Genomic DNA, 27,260 nt, shown 5'->3' on the forward strand with positions numbered 1-27,260 from the left:
ATATGTAAGTATATATATATATAGCGATAGTCACTATGAAAAACAAAAGATGAATTTGGAATGTGGTATTTAATGACAGTTACTTCTTTATTTAATATTACACATATTTTTATACAGTTTTGTATAATATTGTTTACGTCTACAGAAACAAGAGATAATTTGACAACATGGTCAGTAAATGATGATTGTTAGTATAAGATTAAAATAACCGTGAACGAGTAGTTCCTTGAAATGAATTTTTATTACTTTAATATTTTATTATCTCGGAATCGTATTTGTATGCGACATGCTATAAATAGGTCCTTTCTAAGTATTCTACAACGTCTTTTCAAGAGTTCAAAGAGCAAAAAATGTTATGCAAGGTTTTATTACTAAACCTAGATATAATTTTAACACTTGTGCCATTTATAGTATATGCAATCATTGTATATAAACGTAATTTATTCACACATATAAGAAATCTTGAATGTTTTTCTTATAATATACCTATACATATCTATATATATCTAATATAATGTTTATTTATATCATAATCCACTTTATATTACTTACAAAAACGTGTGCAGGTATTTTGAACATGTTATTACTATTAACGTTAATAATATAGTACGAATCATCTATGAGAACTTCATTTAAACGAGAACCTCCTGATTGCTTTTGTTTCGTGGCTCGATTTTTATTCGGAAGCCGTCTACTCTTTTGAGAATAATGTCAACCTTCAGCCGGAAGTCCTTTTCTGTGAGATCCGACAGGATCTTGTAGTTCCGCAGGATCGTCGACAATAAAACCTTCAACTTCAATATCGCGTACTTCCTTCCCACGCACGACCTAAAAAAAAACGCAATATAATAACATAAGACGCAATCACATTTATAAAAAGCGGAAATGAAACCTTGCAGAGGTTTGTTTTACTCATTAAGTATCATAGCAAGTGTCATATTTTGAGTACTTTATATACCTTTGCGTATTACATGCATTCTATACATTTTTATAGCTTGAAATTTTCCATGAATGCATAAATATTCACAGTCTATTTCTGACATATAAAACGTTTTCTTTAATTAACACTTTACCCACCGCTGGCGATTCAACAGCATACGCACGTCCGACCGGCATCTCAGGCGCAGATCCTCCCTTGCACCGGCTCTATTTCGGTTTAAACTCTTTTTTTCAGTTTTTCAAATTGGTATAAAACTGTGGGAACTCATAAAGCAACGCAACTGACGCAACTGAGCAAGGTACCTTAGTACTAAATAACAAATTATTGCTCAAATAATGAGAAAGATTGTCAGTGACAAAAAGCCGATTAATAGGCTATCAGTCGGTGAACGTCGGTGATAAAAAGCCGATTAATAGGCTATCGGTCGATAAGCGTCGACGACAAAAACCGATTAATAGGCTATCGGTCGGTAAAGTGTTAACATAAATACATTATCGCTTTCCATCAAAGTAAATTTATTATTGGAAGTTAGTATCTGTATATCCTTTACTTTTATTGTTTTGAATCGTTGTTTTGAATTTTATAAAACTTTTGTAGCTTTAAGGTTGGCAATATTAGATGAAAATTTAGAAAATCACCGACAAACAATATAGTCATTAAGCGCAGAAATACATCAGATTAGAGTCATGTGAGTTTCGATAGGTATATAAAAATATGCGATCGGTGAGAGACAGGTTGTTCCTATTTTATTCATTTCTAGAGACTGGTGTTTATTATTCAATAACATTACTTGGTATAAATTTTATAAGAAATATTTATATGCATAATCCATACCGTTAATTCATTATAAAAAGAACGGTATAACTGAAACGAATAAAACAGGAACAACTTAGCGCGACGGTGGCCGCATGAATTTATCATTATCTACAATGTATCCACTATAAACCTCTCAAAGCTTCACGAAGAAATAATAGTGACTAAACAATTTTGCTCACATTGTAGCGTTCCATGTTCGCTATTCAATTATTTCGTCGGACTTTGTCAGGCAGTGGTACGTAATGCTGACATTGTATGGGCAAAGCCGACTTTGTATACATACTTTAATTACTTAATTCACATTATGCCTATACAATTACGTAAAATATAAGGATAAGAATAATGATAAACATAACGATAAGATTAATGAACTGATGCGAAAATGAAGAAAAGAAATACCTTGGCCCTGCGTTAAAAGGAGGAGTAATAATGTCTGTTCTGCATTTCTTCCGGCAAAAAGTTATCAGGATCAAACACATCAGGGTTTGGATAGAATTCTTTCAGTTGGTGAACTCTATAATCAAAATCGTACAACCTTTTGGTAATAAATAATTCCGTCACTGTAAAAGAATCGTAAGATACATCAAATGAATTCTATTTAATACGGTTTTAATCAATAAACTGTTGATAATACAGAGTCGAACTTTAAACAATATTTTAACTAGCAATCATTGATACTGCGGATTTTGATAGAATTAATTTTTACGAAGACATTCGAATAACCTGAATAAATATTATACATTTTCAGGCAATGTTAATTCATTGACAGAACTGTTCGTGGGACAAAACCTGTTCATTTGTAACGGATTTAATTATGAATGATTTTTGATAGAAGAAGGCGTAATATTTTCCAAAAAACTAATTTCTGTACAAATTTCATAAACTATCAGAAATCAATATTCAAGTAGTATCTCTCATATTAAAAATGTAGTTGATTATATTATTTACATTAATATCATTTATATAAATCAAAATTGCAAGTATGTATAACTAATCTGTACGCTTTAATATTTTTAATCTGATTTTAAGCCAATGGGGACATTTCGAAGAATTATTTTAAATGATAATAGAAATATGCCAGTTTATAATAATATCTATTTTGCAATAATGAAGAGTATGGTAAAATAATTATTATTTAATGTTTATTACTTCTGGAAATGTGGCAGCAAGATTTTAACTTCTAGTTGTATGTATTATATATTATGGAAAAATAAATAACAAATAATATTCGTTTGTTAGATAAAATACAAAACTGACCTATTTTGACGTCGTTGTTATGATGTCTTGCAATGGCGGGAACTGGTGGGAAAAGTCTTAATGTTTCGTAAATTACTCTTTCGAGATATTTCATTTCTAGAGTATCTTGGCAGGTGCAAGGCCTATTTGATTCCTCGAAAATCTCGTTTAGTTCTTCGAATACTCGTTCCTGTAATAATTATTGTGTTTTACAGATAATAAAAATACAGAAAATATTAAGCTTTACGAGATAGATAATTAAACGAAATATAATAAATGAAAGATTAATGGTTTGCTCTTATTACCTATTTTCATATAAAAGAAATTATTAGAAATTAGTAACGATGATTGTTAAAAGAAATAAAAGAAGAACTTGTTGTAGAAAGCAATACATTCCTATTAAAATAAGCGAAGATATAGATTAACAATTAATCATATATGTTTTACACAATTGAATATTTAATACGTTTAACAATTTTTAATTACAATTGAAATAGTTTATTAAGTAATCATCAATTAAATCAAGAATTAAATTAGTAATTTAGTTCTTTAGTAACAAATGAAGTTTTAATTATATTGTAATTGATAATTAATGTTTTTAATCAACGTCAAGTTAATTACCAGTATCTGTAATTATTGATTAATTTCATGGACTGATTAACTCAACTGCAATTTTTCTTACGATCTGTATGATCGTCTAATGGTAGGTTTAAAATAAAACTATAGATAATCTGAGAAAGACACATAGATTCATGTCCATAAAAAACTAAATTCATCAAGATATCCCTTGCTTGAAAACTTCAAGTTATATTGTAATCGATTAACATCAACTTAGGACTTAGAGGAATGATAAAACATTAACCTTCAATTATTACACAGACGATCGATGTAACCTTTTTCACCGAGAGGAAATTTTTGTGCGAGGATGGGGGATCCAGTACATGGGAAAGCTTTATTTCTCAGAATGTGTGGGATGTGTCATACGTGCAATAAAAACGAGCGACATAAAATAGGTCCTAACCTTTTTGGAATATTTGGCAAAACATGTGGCAGTATGTATATATTGTCTTTGTACATTAATTAATTTTTACACTGAAATACTGAGAAGTATGTCTTGTGTATGTTATATGTATATTACATACGTATAGGATACGAGTAAATATACATATGATTTATGTAGGGACATATACAAAACATATATTATATATTATATATGAATGGTAACTAAATACTATTTTTGTATTTAACATTATATATAAGTACAATATAAAAAATTATGTCTTCAATATTATATATATTCTAAATATACCGACGTAATATTTAATTTCATATGATAATTTTACTTATAAATATCGTTTATTCAAATTCCATTCTCACCATACACTGTCCCATTTTTATTAACTTTTATTTCGAAAATATACATTTAACCTAATATAACCATATGTGGATCATAAATATACAAATGTTATTATGCTACACGTGTATGTTTCTCTTAGTTTCTAATTAATTAAGAAAATAGGAGTATCTTTCATCTTTCTCATTGTGAATGAGATGTTCTTCCCTATTTGTTTTTTCGTTATCTTCGTATACCCAAATTATATCGACACACACATTCAAGCGATAGGTACATTTAATAATACATATGTCACGAATAAAAAAATGTTCGTTTAACAAAATGTAAAAAAATACCTAAGAGAGCAAAAGACCTCCTTTTATTTAATTTTTCGCTTTATAAGTATCATATTTGCTAAAAGTTCATGCAACATCACTTATAAAAAATTATGAATTTAGCTGTACCTGGATTTAAATCTACCGAAGCGATGAGGCAAAAAGGTGTTGTATGGGACGAGAACACTTTAAACGAATATTTACAATTTCCGAAGCAATTTATCCCTGGCACGAAAATGATGTTCAATGGTATTAAAAAAGCGGAAGATCGTAGAGATATAATCGCTTTCTTAGCAACGTTGAAGTGAAAATTCGAAAAATTGCATCTACTTATGTGAAATATTTTGTACAGTGATCAAAATAAGGTATTCTTAGCGTTAGTTCGATGAAAATAAACAAATAAAATAAATAATAAATTAACAAAATTAGAAAAAATGACTCGTTAGATTTGTTGCCCATATTTTAATGCACTATTACTCTACTCACCTGGATGTCTTGATGAATTCCAAGCACGCAAAGAACGAAGCTAGAACCTGCAACGATAGTGTCATGATCCTAAAATGTATGTAATGTCCTTTCATTATACGAAAAAAGCATTTTTATATTTATTTTCTGTTGTATTCGAAAAAAATTTTTTGATAAAAGGAGATTATGTAACATCTAAAAATTTGTAAGCTTTTATTTTTGATACAAAAAGCTATAACTTTGTATTAAACGCTGCAAAATAGTGTCATTTTCAGTTTAAAATGTTTCTTCTGCATAAAATTTATGGAATAAATTTAGTTTAAACATTTTCTTATGACATATTACATGCGAAGAATGAAGGATTAATTATTTACATGATTTTCCGGACATTTGAGAGTAACATACAATCGAAAGCATGTTTCGAATTTACTTAGCTTAGTTTATCATAAAATTAAACGACGAGGTTTTCTATGTGTATTATAAATAAATAATTATCAATTGAACTGCTTTACATGTGAAACTTTCGTTAAACCGTAGTTTATTTAAATATATATGCTCTATTTTAAAAATTTGTATAAGGAATGTAGGATTACTTCTATTACCTCAAACATTGTAGTATCTACTTCCTTTTGAATTTCTTGATCGATCAGTTTCGCATCATTTCTTGAAAGCTCCAATAAAAGCAAATCCAAGAAAGCTCCAGGAAAGCAAATCTTTTCTTTTCACCAATATCATTTTCATCGATATCGTCTAAATCATCTCTAACATAATGCATTTTTGGAAGATTTTTATACTTTCCATTTACATTTGCGCTATCCTTCTGCTACACGTTTATTTCTTTTTATTTCGTTTGTTTACTTTTAACGCTTAAACAAGACGTGAGTACAGATGTGCGAAACAAAGATTAATCTCAACAAATTGAGCTATAGCTTGTTATATTTTAAAAAGTGAAAAATTAAAAAATGCCAGTCTTGAAAGGTATAGTCATTTTTAACTATTATATTACGTGTAAGTAAGTAATATGTTATACACACACGTATACACGTACCGTAAGATGAAAAGACGATTATAACAATAACCGCTAGATCGTTGATGTGGAAACAAGTACTTCCGGAAATGACGTAGCAACTTGCCGATCACCCCCTACATGGTACGTGTCCGGAAATCGACCCTGTAAGATAATAAAAAACAACGAGGAGGGTTGTATAGATAGAAAAGGTACGAAATAGGGGAGCGAGAAGAAGGAACTTTCCCTCGTCGAGTTCGGTTAAGCGGGACCAATTTCACGAAATTACAAAATTATCGATGGACGCTAAATCAACCACCCTTTATTACTACTACCGGCGCTACTTCCTGACCAACCGAATTGTTCACAAACAGGCGACTGACACGCCTCGATGAAAATACGTTTGTAACCCATCAAATGCACGATATATTCTTTGAAATTATTTTTCCAAAATAAAAATAAATACGATGTGGGTTGCAAATAGACGATATCGATTAGAAATAAAAATTATAGAATTATTGTATTGTATTCATACTCGTATAATCTAGTCATACGATATTTGTTACATTAATTAAATAGTATTGTTTACAAATATTTAGATACTTTGGTTGAATTGTAACAATAACACATCAATGGAGTTAGAATATATAGAACAATAACACACCAATGGAGTTAAAATATATAGAACAATAACATACCACTGATATAATCGATTATCATGTATTACGGATTTAAATTATGTATCAAAAAAACTTGTTAATAGTATGTATGAAAATTAAATAAAATAAAGAACTTTTGAAACATGTAAACAATCTCATAAGATTAACTATCGGCGGATGTTAATTTTTTTATTACATGTGTATTCATTTGTAAAAATTAATTTTATTACGTCATAATAGTCGACTATGCATATGTATGTATCTGTAGAAAATAATCGCTTGTTTTTATTATTGTACATTTATGTAAATTTGTAAAATTACGATTATTAGATATCATTAAATATTTCTATATATACATATGGAAATTGAAAATATTTGATGATTAAAGATATGTCTATAGTAACATGAAATTCAAACATCTTTAATCTTATTCTGTCATTATATTCAAATATCTTTTAATTAATATTCGATATCATAATCAATACTTTTAGGGAAGTTACATTTTATTAGTAAATTAGTAAATAAAAGATATGAAAGACATAAAGGCATCATTTAAAGGGAAATGTCAATAATGTAAATAAAAACAAAATTTTATTTATATGTATAAATATATAAACGTGAGTCATTTATTTTAATTGCAGATGAACAATATTTATTATTCAACGCGGACGTAATCGGCAAATATTGTATTTGAATTTCAGTTTGAATGTAAACGTATTGAAACAATCATGAATACCAGACGTCATATATTTCTATCATATATGTATATCATTTATAATGAAAAATAATTTCTTTTTCTCTTTTGCTTTGTTTGGTTAATTTAGTTAGTTTTCTTATGAAAAAACGATACTTTATAAATGTCGTGAATAAAAGTACTATTTGCGCTGGTTAGTGTATTTTCTAGAAGTTATCATCTTATAATCTTGAAAATGATATTTGCAGAATTTTGTATTTGAGTTTCCATTTTAACGCGAATGAAAAATGAAATAAATTAAAAAAGGAGAAATAACAAAGTATTTTTATACTATATTATATATAAATGGATTAAGAATAGAGAGAATTGAAAATATTTATAATACTTACACATATATCCATATATAGAGATATTAAACACCAAATAATATCGGTAATTATTCTCAAAATTTTAGAATTATAGTTCTTATCTGCCTAACAGGTAATAATAAGATTGGAAATTATCGTTTAATAATGAAATGTACAAGATTCTATTTACTATAAAATCAGATTTATAAATTCTAAGGAGAGAGAGTGTAAATAATATTCCTTCATTACGTTAAAGATTAATTAAATAAACAACATTATTATAATCGTACGTACTTTAACGAGTCTTCCACGATCATTTATGAAGGTATAATAAATAAATAACAATCGAATTGTATAAATAATAAAATGTATTTTAAATATTTCATAAAAACTGTTACAGGAGATACAAATTAAAAAATCCTTACAGTACGGGACTGGGAATTTAATATAAATGTTTATAGCGAGTGGCTGAGTTTCGAATGATAAAAATGCGAGGAAGATACCGATTACTTGAAATTAGACTACGAAAGAAACATATATGGTCAGATGATCAATCATCCAATATCGTGAATGTGATCAAATGTGTTCTGGGAATATTTACATAGATTGAGTGACAGTGGCAGTAAAATAGAAAAAGTGCAAGTTTCAGAATATATTGTATAGAAAATACGGAATTTTTCTGTTTTAAGAATTCTTTCCTTGCTCCGAGCCCTACGGGTCCAACATCAGAAGGATACATACACTTTACATTATAATTTTTCTAATATACGCAATGAAGTGAAAATACGCCACTCAGTACAGAATATTTCGCTCATAATAATAAGAAAAAATTACACGCAGGACAGTTGCTGATTCGAATTGAGAGCAAAAATCTTTTTGTATTGTCAAATCTTATTGTATAAGAATTATTCTATTATAATATCTCTACATTTTTATATGAATTTATGCGTGGACCTAACTCGACCGAAAATCCCAGCTTTTCATCATATCGAAGACAGCTTACAAGTAAAATTCTTACCACTGTAGTTATATTTAAGGCACTTGTATTTACAAAGATTTTTTTATCGTATCGATCGAACGCAAAATAATTTAAGACTTCTGTGCAAACTTCCTCCCTTCTATATAATTCGATGTACGTACTGTGCGTTTTATAATTAAGTTGGGAGGAATTGCTACATCGTTATTAACTTAAGTTCGCATTTAATTAAATTAATAGAAATAAACAAGTACTTTAGGCTAATACAGAATTTACAACAAATCGATATTTTTCATCATAGTGAAAAATGTGTCAATGAAATACATACATATAGTATACAAAAAAAAGTTTATGATACATAGTGAATTACAAAGACATTCGAATATATGTTCGAATATAGTACGATTCCAGCCTTTAATAAAAGATTGAATCATCTCATTGTTCTATAATAAAATATGTTAATGCACCTGGTAGAATCCTAAAATTTCATTGGTAAATTTTTTACTACTTTACAGCAGCTCACGGAAATATTCGAACATTTCCCATAGAATTTTTTTATCAATATATTACGTACTTTTTGAAATTTAGTTAGCACTCTAATAAAATACAACTACCGTGATTATAATAGTAAAATTTTGACGAAATTTCAAAATGTTTTGTATAAAAAGTTTCTAAAAAAATACTTTCATGAGCTTTGATATATGATTTTATGTATCTAGCTACGATAATCATGAAAAAGTATTATAATAACAATATAAAAGTATAATTTCAATTAATAATAATTAATAATATATTAACAATTTATCAATTGAATAAATTTCTATGGTAAATGTTACATAAATATTGTATATTGATATTTATATTTATATAATAGGTATTTCCAAATTTTATTTAAATATAATATTTATTATCTGAATATACGTAACTATAAAAATTTCAGATTAATCTTTCATATATTCAATACTTTTACTGTAATTATTCCAATGATTTTGTAACTCACGTAACATTGTATAAGAATAAACTAATTACAATTGATCCGATCGTAAACTCGAAGTCAGGTTTTATAAAAATATGCAATTTTGATTTAATTGATTACTATTATGTACTCCTAATACCGAACGATCAAGAACCAGTATAATTTGTATAATAATTCGTTAAAATTTTCCTTTTCCTTAACATAACAGATACTGACCAAGACTTAATAGTAATTAAATAATATCGTGGGAGTAACATTTTCCATGTTTGGCACGCAAAATTACTTTTTTTTTTCATTTTTAAAGCGTATTGCCTTATGTAATATAATTAATTCCTAATGAGTGGACGACGTTGTAAATATAAATAGTAAAACGTTTCTTAAATACTCGTTAAAAAGTTAAAGTAGAAAAAATAGTTCAATACAATTCCCCTCAATTTCATTTAAGGCACTTCCATATTTACACATTCTTCGATTTTACTGTACCGCTTTTCATACTTATATTGTCTTTAGTCTAATGATAATTCGCATAATACTAGTACGAGGTCAAACATAACATTCTGGACGTGAAACTACATCACCTTTTCGGAAAATTTATTGCTTTGCCTAACATTGCGTCAAAGTTTGGTGGTAATAAATCAGCTTTAATAAGAATTTTTATTTTATGAGTAATAAAAGTACCGCCGCTCGCTTGTGAATCATATTTCAAATTTATTATAATATCCTGTTGTTGAAGTTTCAGTACTTCTCTAAAAATATGTTTATTTAACAAGAATATGTTTCGCATATACAGAATGTTCGTGAAATCGTAGTATAATCATAACCGGAAGTTGGCTTCTCACGTAGAATTAATTTGAAAATAAAATAAAATTTCATATTTTTCATTTTTCGAATTTAAACGTTCGCTAAGTACCTACACCTGCTCCACCTTATTTCGTTTGCTCAATTTTGTTTGTTATCACTATATTGCGTCTACAGAATAATATCAAATCAGTCAGAAGTTAATAGGACTGTAGAGAATAATGAACAGCGAGGATTTTTATTTATAGCCAAAATTGACTATCAGGATGGAAAATGTAAATGAAGTAAAAAAGATATTGTTGTTTATTAATTTTTGAATGTCTGATATTGTTTGTTAACGCAAACATGATTGGTGACGACTAGTCCGAATGAGTAAACGAAGCAGATTGCATCTAGTAGTAAAGTGGAACCGTATTTAACGAAATTCAAATTTAATTTTCTCGAAAATGAAACTTTATGTGAAAACATTTTAATTTATATTTATGACATAGTTTTACGTGAGAAGTCACCTTCATTTCTATTGTACCACGATTTCACAGTTAGCCTGTATAAATAACATGGACAACAGTGTTTGTTAAAACTAATTCATTACCATTTATATTTTACGATATTTACAAAATTTCTTGTTCGTAGATATCTTAAAATCTTATTAAATGGCAAAAAAAGAAAGAAGAAACAGAAATTTCTTTGTTATTTCGTGCTTATAGTTTACAAATACTTAGATTTTTTGCTTGCGAGATCTTAAATGGTATCGTATATTTATTGGTATTGAGTGACGAGAAAAGCATAATTAAAAATTCGTTAAATGTTAAATGTTGTCTTATGGAAACCATAGAACGTGTACTTATGTAATATTTTAGAAATTTGAAATTTAATATACATACAGTTGTTTTATACATAAGATATAAATTTTCGTCAGTTGTATCTTTATATCTGAATCACGTTGAAAGGCAACAAAATGTATAAATGCAAGTACTATGCAGAAGTGAGAAGATGGTTAGTGAAATGGCACACAGGCAAAATAAAATACATTCGAAAATCTCATTATTTTATTTTCAACAGTATAGAGATAGATAGAGATAATTATGTTCCACGTTGTTGATTTGTTCTTTACCTTGTATTAACGGTAATTACTTTGGATCCACACAATACTCTGAAGTTTGTATCTCATTCGATCTCAAAAAGTCTTACTTGTCTTCTTCGTCACGCGATGTCATACATTATTTGATTTGAAGTATGTAAAATCGGGATGTTTATGTATTTAAGGGAAATCTAAGAACGCAAAATACCAAAAGAATGATATTTCATATAACACTCAGAAGGCGAAACATTCTATTCTACCAAATTTGCATAAACATCCACAGTTTAAAAATATAGTAGTAACAACAATTTCTTCTGCTAGTTAATTTTTTACCTCTGCACAGTATTTAGGTATGTACTTAGATATACTGAATTTTTTTAAAAAATTGAAATATTCACTATGGTCGTTAAAAAACTTATTTACGTATACTTAAATTTATAAAAATTTAATAAATTTGTCAATCTTTCCTCGTAATTCAAACACGTTACGATTACGTTACGATTTTAAGGAATTACTCTAATTAATGCAGAAATCACTTTGCTTATAGTTGAAACAGTTGTATTAAGGCACTCGAGAGAGAAACGTTTTGCTATCGAATTGGGTCACGTATATTCTATACGTATTATCAAATAAAAAAGATAAAACCGAGGCGGAAAGACATCATAGGCAGTGGTGTCTTTGCGGAAGTACTTTGTGCGGTAAGTACAGGTTTTGTCGTTATTCTTACTGCCACGTTAAAATCGATTGGAATTTGGTTCTGAAGCAACTCTTCGTGAGATCACTCAAACGAGTTGTGTGTCTAAGATTTTCTATGAGACCTGTAACATACAAGAAATGAAAAAATTACTAATACAAATTATGATGAAACTATGATGAAACAGCAATAACGGAGTATAGCAAATTTTTATCAGCTTCAAATCCAACAAGATCAATTACTTTAATTCAGTACTTTTCATAATGTTAAATCGAATTAAAATAAATTATATACTGGAAAATATTACAAAAAGATTAAAAAATGAGGAAAAAGTATTTATTTATAGCAGTAGAAAATATATTATACATAAAATAATTTAAGAGATGTATAATCTTTTTATTGCAGTATAACAAGGAACTATTAGTACTTTCTAATGTTTAACATAGCATAGAAGGGATAGGAAATGATATTTTCTAAAAAACAAACAATTAAATTAGATTGAAACTCTATTATTTACTATATTTTATTATGCTGCTTACTATGTTATAGTCATGAAATCAATGTGATTTTTAATATGATATATATTTGACTTGTAATTTAATTTCCTTCCGGTACACAGGTCTACATGAAAACGTTTTCCTTTATTATCATTTACCATGAACTATATAATTACTTATATGCCATCGTGGACATGGAAAAGAAACAATACGACAGTGATTAGCTATAGCCATATTATAATCAATCAAGATAATTTTTTCTCGTGAGAAACCGTTATTTTAACGGAACCCCTCAAATTCTTCCTGAGTGATTTATTTCAGAAATCAGTTTTTATATTTTCCCCAAATGGTTTAAAAGTTTCTACGGGAAGAGGAAGAAGACTCCTGTACAACCTCGGGATACTATCCCACCTGGCCATTGTATTTCTTTCAGCTCGATCGTGGAGATCCTTATTTACCTGGATCAACGAGAATTAAGTACGGAAACGAACAGACAAATCTTAGAGACACCCTGCTGTAACTCCAGAGATCGTGGGAAAAGTATACGCATTTGGGAGAGAATTCACGGAAGTACCCATCACTTGATGACAAAAGGAACTTATACATTTCCTCGCCAAAATTTATATTGTGTGATTCATGGAGAAAATTAAGTTAATTTTACAAATCAATATTTACATAGTACCAATTAGCAATTGTTTCATTTCGCTTATTTCATTCATAATCTACTTGAATCTCCATAAAAATTGCCAAATATTAATTGAAACATGATTAACTAATGAAAGTGCTTCTTAGAGAATGCAGTATATTTTTTATTTAATAAATCATTCTATATGATCTTTTATAAAAACTATGCAATATTAGACAAGATGTACAGTCTCTCCGTAAATAATCTAAGACTATATAATATGTATTATAGTACTCTTTATCTTATGACAATTTCAACTATTATAATTAAACAATTTATTTACAGATATAACATTATTGATTTCAACTAATTACCTGATACTAAAAATGTTATATGTTCAAAAAGTATTGTTTCTATAATAGTTTTATGAGTCATAATAATTTCCTAATGTGTTATATTTCACGGAAACTCGTAGTAAAGAAAGAATATTTAGGGAACATATCGCTATATTATTCATGTAAATAGTATAAATGCAGTGAAATTAGAATAAAAGTATTAATAGCACTTTTACTGGAAAATTTCACATGCTATACTACCACTAACAAATAAATTACATTAATTATATACAAAGTTGCGATCCTTGAAGAGTATCGCTTCCAGATAAAACCAAAAAAAAAAAAAAAAAAAAAAAAAAAAAAACGAGAAAGACACTGCAAGGACATTTGCTTATCAGTAGCAGGGCGCGACTTGAAATTGCTTTTAAGAGGAACACTTTGAAATGTTAAAGAACCACAGAAAGTGGTTCTTTGACCGAAAAGCGTCTGGAACATTTTCATTTTATCGCACATCATATTTTATCGCATTAGTGGAAAACGTAGGCGTAGTAGAGAGCTAAAGAAGCAACGACGAAATTGGTCTTGATCTTAAATTTCAAATTTTTTTATTACATCGTGTAAGTCATATCACAAGGGACATAGAACACATAGAACTGAGTTTAGTTATAATACGTTAAATCTCGCAGTCAGGTAGAATTTACATAGCGTGCTATTGATGAAGCTAGTAGGACTTATTCTTCGGTACGTGAAATATATCGACAATCGACAAACAACAATGGAAGACCGCTGCGGTTCAGAAAAAATTTCAGATTGTTGTAATTTTCAACGATTGGACCATTCAATGGATTTCAGTTCGGCTGGATGGATTATATCCGTTGAACAATTCGAACATCAGATTAAATATACCTTCCATCATGTAAAACCATTTCACATAATAGCTTGGGAAGACTTAGGCGGAATATGGAAATGTGTCCGAGGTTGCTTAAACGACAGTAGTGACCATGTAGAAGTTGCCACGTAGACATGAACATTACACAGATACGACAGGACAAAAAGGAAAACATGGAATATCGAATGATGTATCCGAGTATCCATGTGCGACAATAGATGCTATTTACTCTACATCTGACTGTAAGTCAAATATAATACTTTTAAGCAAATATGTTATAAAGAAAATTAGTTTTATCTAGTATATATAATTAATGAAAATTTAACATTTTCTTTCCAAGAGAACGATTGAGTTGTGGGACCCATCGTCCCTTTGCGACTTTTGTATCTGGTAACAAATTCTACGTAATGTAATGAAAAATAATTTAACTTTAAAATCCGATATCAGAGTTAATTTTGCGATTACTTTTTTAAATAAATCTTCACCGTGCCGATCCGAAGGTGTAGAATCACCTGTCGAAGCCATAATAAGTAATTTTTTAACACTCGGTGCATAAATTTCATTATGTACTATTATTATTTGTATTATCAAAGTTATGTACCTATTTTACTGACTTAATATTTTCGTATCAAATTTATTCAAATTTATTGGCATACTCATAATCAGGAATTTAACAGTATTATGGAATTCAATATAGTATAATAAATAATACATCTTCCTTGTTAGAGTAATACTTATTTTCCTATTGCAACTATTCAGATAACAATAATTGTATTAATTTATTCTATATTTGTTTAAGTTCTCCCTAGTTCTTAAATACATAATTTTAATAATATATTTCTTAATATGTAGTTAGTATGCAGATAAGTGTATGTATGTACTAAATGGACAGTATGATCTGTTTAAATTTTCAAACTTCGAATATTCGCATTACTAATTCTAAATAAAAATAGTTTAATGTGTAAAAAATAGATATAATACGACAAAGAATAATCTTTTTTTCTGTTGTCTTATTATATACCTTTATATCCCAAATGTGTGTTTTAATTGTAACTCTATTGTCTCTTTTTATATCTAACTTACTTTAAACTTCTGTAGATAATTACAGTACACGGTGAATAAGGTACTTAATTAATATTTTCACAATAATAAGGTAAACAGTCTAGTTACAATAATTAATCTGAGAATTAATTATATATAACGTGTCTGTTGCGGACATGCGGTAAGAAAATAAAAAAATAATTTTGAAAATTATTTTTTCATTGTTTTGATACATTATAAATATATAATGTACATGATAAATTAGTAATATCAGTATTTTATTATATGTGAAAATATCAGGGTCGCAAAATTCAATAATAAAAATTATTTTGATGTTACAATGTGATTTGTAATTAATGGTATATATATATAATACTAGACACATATATTAAGATGTTTCTAAAAGATAAATAAAACAATTTCAATTTTTAAAAACACGGATCTCGTTCGCGGAAAAGGTTTAATTTTTAAACAGCATAATCGGCTGCAAACCGTCGCCGATATGGACGCCGTCACATTGTCATGCTGGTAATGTTTATTGATAAGATAGGCAACATGCGGGTTACCAGCATGGCAAACCTTTAAATTCTTTTGTTCTTGGCGCACCAAGTCGAAGGAGAAGAACAACAGCAGGCTTGCGTAAATGTTGCTACCATTTTATTTTATGACGCAGTTGCACGTCTTACTACTTTTGTTTTTTAAATGGAAATACTGGATACGTATACTTTTAAGTTGGCTTCAGCAAATACTAAATAATTCAAAGCAATCATGTGCTTGCCCTTCCTGTAATTTCTTCTGTAATTAATATCTTATAGGTAATTCTTCCTAACTATTTATTTTTTTAAAAATCTTATTACGTAAATATATTAATTCTGCATATAAGTCATATATTCTCCCAATTATAAATATAAATTAATATATTTTTACAACGACGATGTATTCAGCAACATAAAACTCCGAAATATAAATTAGCTTGATTATTGTCCAATCGTGAAATTTAATCGAACATATTTTTCTTGTGATCACGAAGGACAAAGATTAACAGACTGTCGCTATTCCACTACACTTTCCAGCAATAACATCCTTTACGTTCGCAAGAATAACATTTGTACCTATCACTTACGACTAAACGTAATCGCACGTTGTATGTCACGCGGCCCGAAGAAAAATTCTCTCGATTAACAGCGGGATTAAAACGCTACCGATGTCGGCGTACTTTTACCCGCCAGAAGAAATTTTGGTCAGCGTATGAGGATGCATAATCATTAGTTAAAGAAGAAATTTCATCGAACAGCTTCCGGCTTTTCGAACGGTCGCCGGAGAAAAATAGTCGCGATTATAGCAAGGTTAAAGTTTCGGCGTGCTCGTTACGAGCACAACAGTGCAGACAGAGGAGAACGAAACAAAACAAAAGGGAAGAATAAAAGAGAAGAAAGGAGAGGTCAAAAGAGAGTAGTGCGGAGCAGAGTAAAGTGGAGAAGCCGAAAGAAGGCCGATGGGCTCGCGCGCAACGGGACGATATCAACGTGACCGGGAGCCAAGGAAGGAATTTATTAAATTAATTTGCCGCGGCGACGCATCTCGTAAATTTCGTAGATGACCTCACTTTATAATTGTCGAGAATTACTTGCTTGGTTGTCCACTCGTTCGTTCGGCCCGACTCTCGCGTGAAACTTCTTACTCCCTAGGATACACATTTTATTGCTACTTTCATCGAGAACTACGCCTCCGGTATTCAGAAATTTCTCGTGAACCAGGCCTCCGCGTCGAGTATCGTAAAAACCGGAAAGAAAAAAGGAAAATCGAAACTGGTGGACTGCTTATTGCCAGAAGCGGATCATTTTAATTTGTATGATTGACGCGGGGAATTCGTTTTAAGGCCAAGGTAATTGAACGACGTAAGGAACGAAAAAGAGACTTTATAAGGACCGTAAGAACGCAAACACGTTAATGATTTCTTTTAAAGGTGAACCTTGTGGAAAAAGCTTTGGCCAGTAAGACGAGTGGAAATTAAATTGCGTATAACGTGAAAGTTAATATCGGTCATTTCGCTAAAATCGCTAATAATTATCAAAAAATTTCGACATTGTACCTTGCGATATGTTCTTTCAATAATGATACGTTTTAGAAGTTGATTCAATACTGGCAATCTCAAGATGAGAAATTGGAAAGAAGGCGGGTATACACAAATATATTACTTGACATATGGTAGTCGTTTCGCTAAAGCTTCTTAATCGCAGTGCTATTACCCATATGGCACTGAAACTTGAGGGTTTCAATGTTTGAGTTAAGTATAAGAGAATTCATATTTATAAACATTTAATGTATTTTCTCATAGTAGATAATAATGTCACAATATAAAGAATTAAGAGAAACCTTTTAGATGTTCTTCTGTGATCAGTAAATATATGATGCGTTTTGAAATTAATATATTATATGAAAGATTTCTCCATTATTTTACGTTATTAAGAAAAATAATTTTCAATAAATGTATTTAGATATGATCTGAGCAGTTTCAAATAGGCACTTTTTAAGTAAGTTAAAAATAACAGATCAATGTTATAAGTAATAATGACATTATTAAACATGAATGTTATATTTTTTTATAAATATCTTACAACGTTATTCATACTTGTTAACTGCTAACATAGACACATATTAAATTTCGTTTTAAAAGGTTAGTATATTTCTACTATACAATTACAAATTTTAATTATTAGAACAATCCTTATACGTGCAATAATTATATACCTATAACTTCAAGTAAACGCAGATACATATGTGTACACACGCGTGTGTATATTTTTGTGTAATTAGTTGACCTAATTTAATATTTTTTATTCAATAAGAAGGCATATTTTACTTGTTTTGAGGAATTGTTAATTATAAGAACAATATTTCTTTGTTTTACATCCTCTAAAATACCTACAATAGTCACAATACATTTAACATCTACAATATTTATATTATTGTATAAAATCCCGTCTACACTACAAATCTTATGTTTAAATATTCCATTTACGATCGGTGAACTAAGAATCATATCAGTTTCTAATACTATTTTGTAATAAAATGATATTTTACGTATAAAAGGCCTTATATATTTTTCGAAGTTACTAAAGCATGTTCCTATCGAGAGAAAGTAAAAAAACAACTATAATAATATATAAAAACTAACATAGTTGTTTATGAAACTATGAAGAAAAATTTACTTATATCATAATTATTATATAACTTTCCACCATTCGATTAATAAAACTATTATAATATTTTAAGATTATTTCAATTAGCTATATATAGAATTATTTTATACATATTAATTGTGCAAAATTTAAAAAACAAATTTAGAAATATAGTATTTTTATCCAAAAAAAAGAATTCGAAGAAACAAATGAATATTTGTTCCGGTTTTTAAACTTAAATTTTAGTTTCCAAATTATCTCCCGTATTCCTTACTTAACGACTGTCCTCTTGCCACCCATATGTTAAAAATACGAAGAGCTTCTGTCGCCTTATGGCCGCCTTGAATACCGATATATGCACATGTATCAAACATTATATCAGACTTAGTATATGGCACGTGGGTTACGAATGTTTTTAAGGAAATCATGATTTCTATTTATAACTCAACGACTGCACAGTAAGTTGATTTCTTTTCTCTATAACTCGATTTCTGCATTGCATCTCCGTCGACGCTTATTTCATTAATACCGAGATGCGAAAAAATTGAAAAGTTTTTAATTTATTTCCATGATAATTAACCCCCTTTTTAATATGTTATATAACTGCATCGATTCCTTTTTAACTTTTATCCTATTATAAAATTTAATTTTCGTGTTAGAAAGTTAGATTGCCTGGAAACATCTGTTTATACAAAAATATTTCTATCGTTTGATCTAGGATTTTACGTTATACTAAGTAACACATTTTAATAAAATAGTCAACGTTTTAATATCTTATCTTAGCTAATAATAATTATCTTATTTAAATGTCATTTATTAACACATAAAATCGATAACCATTCATCTAATTGCTAAGGAAAGATAAATGACTCATGTAACTTAAATTTTGTAATTACTCTTTGCATATTTGAAATTAGGATTAATGTTAATCATTAGTAATTATCTGAAAAATCGGAATTATTGTACCGGATATTATACAGTAATAACATTAAATGTAATTCTGTAACAAATTGTGTTATAAAGTGATGACAAAGAACAACTTATTTAATACAACTAATCAATACCTACGAAAACTAGCAACACCTGATAAAAAATAATACTTTTTTATTACTATAAATCTTTTTAATACTATACATTAACTGTACAATTTTACTCCATCGCGTAATATGAAATTTCTATTAACAAATTCATTACACGACAAAAGTCTCACATCTTTGAAACAACCTAAAAACATAAAATACGATTTAACTTAGGGAGGCGAGCATATGGGTGAGCGACGCGAAGAGAAACGGATCAATGTCGAGCAATTGGAAACCACGAAGATTGAGAAAGGTCTGGTCGAGAGATATTTTCGAGCAGGATAGCTAACATATGGCAAAATGGTAAACTACTTCCGTTTATGGGAGCGCACTTTTGATGTTACATGCCACAGTGGCAGCAGGGTTTCGAAACGTACGAGCCGACTAGTCGAATAAGCTGATATGAACTTGAAATTTCCTTCACGCGCGTTTGTTCGGATACCTGACACATCTATACAGCAAAAGAGCTGCCTTCATGGTATTGGCGTAACTACATTTTAGCGTAATCTTATCACGAGATACAAGTTACTATGTAGTACTGTGCATTTATGAAATAAACGAAACGAAGAAACGGAATAGAATATAAATAAATGTTATTTACTTCACTTTGTTGAACCAACTAAAATCATTAAAGCATGCAATTTTCTTCCATTCTTCTAAAAACAGAAAACAACAAAGAATAAAATATGTGTGTTAACGTAGCAGAAATATGAGAAAAGTGAAAGGTGTGTAACTATCATGAACAAAAAATTATAAAATATTGTACACTAAAGAGTAGGAAAACTTTGGCATGTTTTAATCCTTTTAAGATTAAATTGCTTTGTGCTGTAGGAAAAATATTTTCTTTACCAATTATTAATAATAGAGTACTAATAATAGGAACATATTTTTTCTGATAGTTTTAGAGAAGAGACACAATGCATTAAAATTTAACATCGTTATTATCGAAAGCAAATACATTCATCGATTAATAACTTAATAAGTTCTTAAAGATATGCGATACGTTACATTATAAGCAAACAAGTCAAATTGTTGATAAATACGAAGAAAAATAGAATAATGTAAACACAAAAGTATTTCTTGATTTATCTTGTTCTAGCAATAACCTAAATATATATTTTACATAAACTGAAGAAAAAGTAAATGAACGAAGTAATAGATATACTACATAGTATAAAATTAAGTGACAAAGTGGGTCGTTTTTATCGCAAGATAATGTGCCTCTTTATTGTGGAATTATCCCCGATTTATATGCAATGTATGAAATTTATAATTTTCTATAAATAGCGCAGTATATAATAATCATACATATTAAAGAATTGCGATTTGTAAACAACTTATAAGAGATACGTATATGTTTAATCAAATAAAGAGCCTGACAACTAAAACACCTTAACTCTGAATATTTTGTAAATCATTTAAATCTTTCATATATATTTATTATATTAGAAATATTCTAATAAATTAGAAATATTTATTTCTAATTTATTTCTAATTTCAAGGTGTACTTTAAAAATCAACTACACGTATATTTCCTATGCACTTTAATGGGGAAATAGTTTTTTATTTTATATATAGCTATGATAATATTAAAAGATTATCTTTGTAAAAACAATATTAAAATACTTGTACGTTTCCAAACGTACTTTAAAGTTTCCGTCATAACTATTGAAGTACACAGAATAAAAGAACAAGCTTCATCTAAATGTTATCCGATTCTATAATAATATTAAAAAAGAGAAACTAATTTTTTTCCGTTTAAAATAAATTTAAAAATTCCCTTGGAAATATAATTCAAAAGAAATAAATTGGTCCCATGCAATGGTGTCTGAAAAATTGGCTTCTGATGTTTATTCAGATTATTTTGTATTTACTTCAACTGAAGAAAGTAATTTTTGGAGTGTTATAATTTAATATTTTATATAAAGTGTATTTATTGTAATATATATATTAAAAATCTTTCACTCTTCAAATACTAATTTTTTGCAAGTGCTGTTTCAAAGGAAATCGTAATTTTACGAAGAAAAATTATATATGTATAATAGAACATTAATCGTGAATATTATACACCAACTAAAGCATGTAAGAATACTCAATGTATCAACATTTTATAAAATATCGATTCATTTAAATATATGTTCTTTTACTACCTTTTTCTGAAGGAAATAATTATGTAGTTTTATTTAATCTTAATCCAAACTATGAGACTTTGATTCAAATCAATAGTTTTGCTGATTCTTTATCTATTATTTTCCATTTTTTCACAATATGCATGATTATGTTCAATATAAGCCATTTAAAGAGCCCACTATATAAATACAATAAACTTTAAAACAGAATATCATCTCGTCACTTGCAAATAAATTTTCACTCAACATTCTTTTTTTATTGTTTCGAAATTGGAGTGCATATAGGGTGTACTTGAATGTCACGTCGTCACATACTTCGCAAAGTGGTTATAACGTGTAAAGTTTATTTTTGGGAGCGTCGACGCTCGAGCACGTGTTCGAAAGGAAACGCCGTACACGAGTTTCCACTTGGCGACGCTTCCTCGGAGTAATTGTCACGTGCGCGGCGCCGATCAACAGCCCTGTCGGTTCAAGCCACTTAAAGTACTTCAATGAGCACTCTTCTACTCGGACCATGCGAGTTTTACGAACGTAAAACAATATTACGCGGCTCTCTATTGTCGCTCATCCGGTTCGTCGATGCACGACCATAACGCACGTGTAACTTCTCTGAATTTTGATAATGATGCAGCTTTATTTCACGCTCGTTGTTCATCAATGCTTCTCACGATGAAATGATATTTTTTACATATGTTATAGCTCAATATAGATATTGGAGGATGTAATTATTTATATCCTAATAAAATGTCTATTAAACTCGTGAATTTTGAAGATAAATTTTGAGATAAGATTCAAGAAGAAACATGTTTCAAAAATAATTTTGTCGTGCCTCGTTATGTTTAATTGTAACTCTTTTAACCAAATATGATTTTATTTATGAATGATTTATATAAAATTAAATCTTGGTTTATGCTTGTTTGTTTCGAATGTCTTTTGTTTAAAATAGTATAGGTATCAAACACTTATTAGTACATATATTCTGTTGAACATATAATTATATACACTTAAAGATCGATAATTTGTAATCATTCCACATTGTAAATAAGGAATGCAAAATATGTATTTTGGATTTCTTTAATTTAGTAAATACGTAATCGTGTAATCAGTAGACTACGGATTTTTATGTATGGGAAATTGAAAGGTAAAACAATTTGCAAAACTGAAAAAATATATAAAATATACAAAATATAGTATTTATAATATTTACGAAGTAAAATAAATCTCTGCTGAGATTCCATTTCTTCAATTACGTCCATAAAAATACGAATTTACATAAGTATCCGCAATCTAATAATTATAATCAGTTATGAAATTCATGAATCTCTATTAGAAATGGGACGTAAAGTAAATGGGAAAAATTTTATAAAAAAACATAAAGTACGAACCTTCCTATTACACGTGTGTGAGGCGTTGATTATGTTGTTGATGTACTAGCCTACCCTGCTCTTGTTCCCACCAGCTTACGACGTCCATGAATTCACCGGATTCGGTGATCTCCTGCTTATAATACAGAGCTCCAGAAAAGGTTTCCGGACTTGCCGCATAAACGGTAGCTGCACCCTCTTCGCTATCCCCAGCGCCGCTATACGGCGATAGAATTTGAGGCTCGAGATTCTCTTCATTTTGCCCATAATATTCCGAAGGTGGAGATGCTACCGAATTAGGCGAGAGTCGGGAAAAATTCTGCGTGTTTGATAGAGTTCTTGGTTCGAGATTCTCTTCATCCCCTATCGAAGATGAGTAGTAATCACGGGGCGATGTAACTGCAGTTCGATTTGGTGACAATCTGAAAATCATTAATATAAACATTGTTATTACTTCAATCCGTTTTACTGGCGATACTTTACATATTTATAACGATTATCCGGAGAAGGATATTATGCTAGAGTATTTAAGGCTTTAACATTTGATTAGTATAGTTGTATTAATTGAGATGATTTACAATTTCAGAGAGGATTAATTTAAACTTTAAATTTTAAGTTGGGTCATTTTAAATAAATTGCTATATTGATCAACATATGAATATAAAATGTAAAAAAAAGAATTACTTGGATGTAGTTTTGTGTTTCCCAATTTCTTCGTCTTCATCTAGCTGTTCACCATCATCGTCTTCGACAGCAAGGACATCGTCTTCCAGGACAAGTCTCTCCCCAGAACCGTTGTGACTCGATGAAACAACGCTGCTGGTGGGCGAAGGCATACACTGCGTAGCACCAACATTCGAATCGTATTCAACCCCATCAGCTTCGGCGAGCAACCTTTGAAGTCCCCTAATGTACTCCACGGCCATTCGCAGGGTTTCTACTTTCGACAATTTCTTGCCTCTATCGCCATAACCTGCAGCGATGTGACTCGGAATGTGTTGTCTCAAAGTTGCGAATCCATTGTTCACCTGCTTAACCCGATTCCTCTCGCGTGCATTTCTTCGTGCAACCGCAACTGGCGGCGGCTGTCCGTTTTTTCCGTGTTTTTTCAATCTAGAAGGATCGTAGGGCGGCAACACGGTTGCAGAAGCGGTTGCGTTAGTATTATTATTATTTTTGGGGACTATCAGATGAGTTTGATTGCCGATTATGTTGCTTTCGTTATCTTGCAATGTTCTTAGCAACATTAGTTGCTCTTGATCATTTCCATTTATTTGTACCCTATTACAAAACACAGTAACTCCCATAGTCGTCATTTTGATCACTTTTCTGCTTTAATAGCCAAGCCAAAAAGTTTCATTCACTGGGCGAATACATACAACGTTACAACGTGGTCGGAACGATTGTTGGTAAAGTCTGTTATCATCAGTCTTTTTCAAGTGCATGAACGTAAAATCGTTCAATGTAATTTTAATACAAAATGCTTTTTCTTAAAAATAACAAGCTCGAATCGTGGCAGTTGCAGAACGAGCTTATATTGTGAGAATAGCGAAGAGAACGAGTAGCTTATCGACTCTAATGCCTTTCGAGGACGAGTCTAATTGATAGACTTATAAATAAACCACGCTCTCCCTTCGAAGACAAAGATGTTTATCGATACAGACGGTTAGACGATTATTCGATTTGATATTTAAATTTGGATCAAAATATCTTTTGACGACTAAAATCTTGAAGATTATCAAAGTTGCCTGACAATGATTCTTTTTAGAATTATATCTTCTTTAATACTAAAAAATATCACTCCAGCATAAAGGTATACCCCTATGTATCATTCGGTTTTGTTTTAAGAGTTTCTAATTTGCACTTTTTATTTTACAAGAATAACAGTACCATTTATTTCTAAGACATTTCTTTCGTTTTATGTATCAATGAGTAACGACAGATTATAGATCCTTTTTATACAAAAAAATGATTGAAATTATTTATGATTCTTATAACTTAACAGGTACGAGAGCGTATACTTTCTTGTTGAAAAATTGGTAAGCATAAACAGATATTTAATAAAACGCTGTTATTGTTACGATCTCTGTTAAACGAGCGATTTTGCCAAAGTTTTCGATAGGCCATGGGCCTTTTTTCTACCAAATGATGAAGCTGATGACCCGAACCAAGATCCAATTGTCTCGTTGTCGGTCACAACGGCTTAAGTAAAGCATGAGGTCACCGTCTATTCTTCTCCACGACGGTCGTCGACTCCTCGGAAATTATTCTTCGGAATCTGAATTCGTTACTTTTCAAAAACATTAATAATATCAAAAACAATTGTCAACGTTCAACTCTTCATTCGCGTATCTCTGTTGCTACGAAACAGTAACTTTTGAAATTGTAGAATATCATTCAAACGTCGCGTGACGTCTCAATTAGAATCGAGATCTTTGAATCGTATTATCACAATATGACTGAAGGAATTGTATAGCACCAGTTAAATGCTCTTATTTAGAAGGAAAGCACTTTAATAACTTCAAATAGAGCATTGAAACGATCTTAATGATTTATAACGGTACAAACAACCATTGTTCGTGTTTGAACACTTATTACGAATCGATTTATCTATTTCGGCTATTAAGGCACTTGTAACCAATTTTCGTTCCTCTATCTGTAGGACTAAGGTCACTTGCTACTAAAAATTTAAGGCACAAATCCATTAAGTAATTCAAATGGTCAAGAATCCTGAGATCAATATTTCGATATAAGTCGTTAATACTTTTCGAGCACCATACAAATTTTCTTCTTTGGCGTAATTTCAACATTAACAATTCTTTTGGTCGGTTATGTTTTTCAAGACGAACGTTACAGTCGCAATTCTGCTTCCTTGAAAGTGGTCGAAATTCACATACGTTACACAAATATAACTCCATTCAGGCGATAAAACTGTCACCGAGCGTTCGCTACCGATCAGAGTAGCATCGTTTTAAACAAAACCGCGTCGCAGACTGCATAGCGTTTAACTACAAAATGAGCGTGGAAACCTCTTCGACAAGAGGTTAGAACCCGTCTAATATTTTACTACGCCACGGAATGACACAGACGTACTTATGTACGGTAGCGCGCACGGGAGAAAAGGGGTAGCAAAGGGACCAGGTGGTGGGGGGTTTTGTAAGCACGCGCCGTAGCCAATGCCGGTTTAATCAAAGAAACCAACTTAATAATCTCGAATGACAATTACGACAGGATTTTACAAACGTTCCTGTTTTATTCACACTTACAAAATTCGTCGATCGATTCAACCTTCAACTTGTCAAAATATTGAACTCACACTGAATGGCGAATTTCTACCAACACGATCTCACGTACGAACTCACTCGCGATGAGGTTCCTCGTTAAAACCATTCGATCCCATCGAACCGATCGAAAGAAACAGTCACACGGGAGCTCAGTCTGAAATTCCTGCGGGTTATCAAGATTTCGTTGACACTGTAGCCGATGATTTCTCGGCATTCGTCAGCGGTCACTTTTTCACAGAGCTCTTCCCGGCGAATGGCAGTTCTCGTTTCTGATCAGACCTCCGTGCTACGCACCGCATGGCGTCTGCGTTGAGAATGAACGCGGACATCCGATAGATGGGTTAGGTTTCAGCATTTTGCTGCACCATAGAGTGAGACCGAGGGCTGGTTTCTGGGGAGACGCTGTGCAGGGGGCGAGGGGAATTAGGGTTTACGAGGGACAGAAAGAAGGCGAAAGAGCGAGCAAGAAGCACGCGAGG

General features: G+C 30.3%; 2 protein-coding genes and 1 pseudogene across 3 annotated transcripts; 1 reads left to right on the forward strand and 2 right to left on the reverse strand.

Annotated features, from left to right (window-relative positions):
* Nucleotides 1-180: 180 nt before the first annotated feature.
* On the reverse strand, nt 181-6,095 carry LOC100647609 (annotated as a pseudogene).
* Nucleotides 3,676-4,985, forward strand: LOC100648127 (cytochrome c iso-1/iso-2-like). Its single transcript, XM_003394518.3, has 2 exons — nt 3,676-4,044; nt 4,784-4,985. The coding sequence occupies exons 1-2, from the start codon at nt 3,918-3,920 to the stop codon at nt 4,966-4,968; spliced, it is 312 nt and encodes a 103-aa protein (XP_003394566.1). The 5' UTR covers nt 3,676-3,917; the 3' UTR covers nt 4,969-4,985.
* Nucleotides 6,096-6,199: 104 nt separating the features above from the next.
* LOC100651832 lies at nt 6,200-27,260 on the reverse strand. Of its 2 annotated transcripts, none has more exons than XM_048414659.1 (3): nt 24,182-27,260; nt 23,519-23,919; nt 6,200-6,296 (listed from the first exon to the last, which is right to left on the reverse strand). In XM_048414659.1, exons 1-2 carry the CDS (start codon nt 24,811-24,813, stop codon nt 23,526-23,528), a joined length of 1,026 nt encoding a protein of 341 aa, XP_048270616.1. In that variant the 5' UTR covers nt 24,814-27,260; the 3' UTR covers nt 6,200-6,296; nt 23,519-23,525. The 2 variants fall into 2 exon arrangements, with proteins under 2 accessions (XP_048270616.1, XP_003394673.1); XM_003394625.4 differs by lacking the exon at nt 6,200-6,296 and adding an exon at nt 9,867-12,480 and having other exon boundaries at nt 24,182-27,255.

This window comes from Bombus terrestris, chromosome 3, assembly GCF_910591885.1.
Source record: "Bombus terrestris chromosome 3, iyBomTerr1.2, whole genome shotgun sequence".
Taxonomy (NCBI): domain Eukaryota; kingdom Metazoa; phylum Arthropoda; class Insecta; order Hymenoptera; family Apidae; genus Bombus; species Bombus terrestris.

Bases quoted from the DNA above. Each gene is read 5' to 3' on its own strand.
- LOC100648127 (XM_003394518.3), top strand. From the start codon at position 3,918: ATGGGGGATCCAGTACATGGGAAAGCTTTATTTCTCAGAATGTGTGGG. The intron at 4,045-4,783 runs GTATGTATATAT...TTATGAATTTAG, and splicing joins ATTTGGCAAAACATGTGGCA to CTGTACCTGGATTTAAATCT.
- LOC100651832 (XM_048414659.1), bottom strand. From the start codon at position 24,813: ATGACGACTATGGGAGTTACTGTGTTTTGTAATAGGGTACAAATAAAT. The intron at 23,920-24,181 runs GTAATTCTTTTT...AATGATTTTCAG, and splicing joins AAACACAAAACTACATCCAA to ATTGTCACCAAATCGAACTG.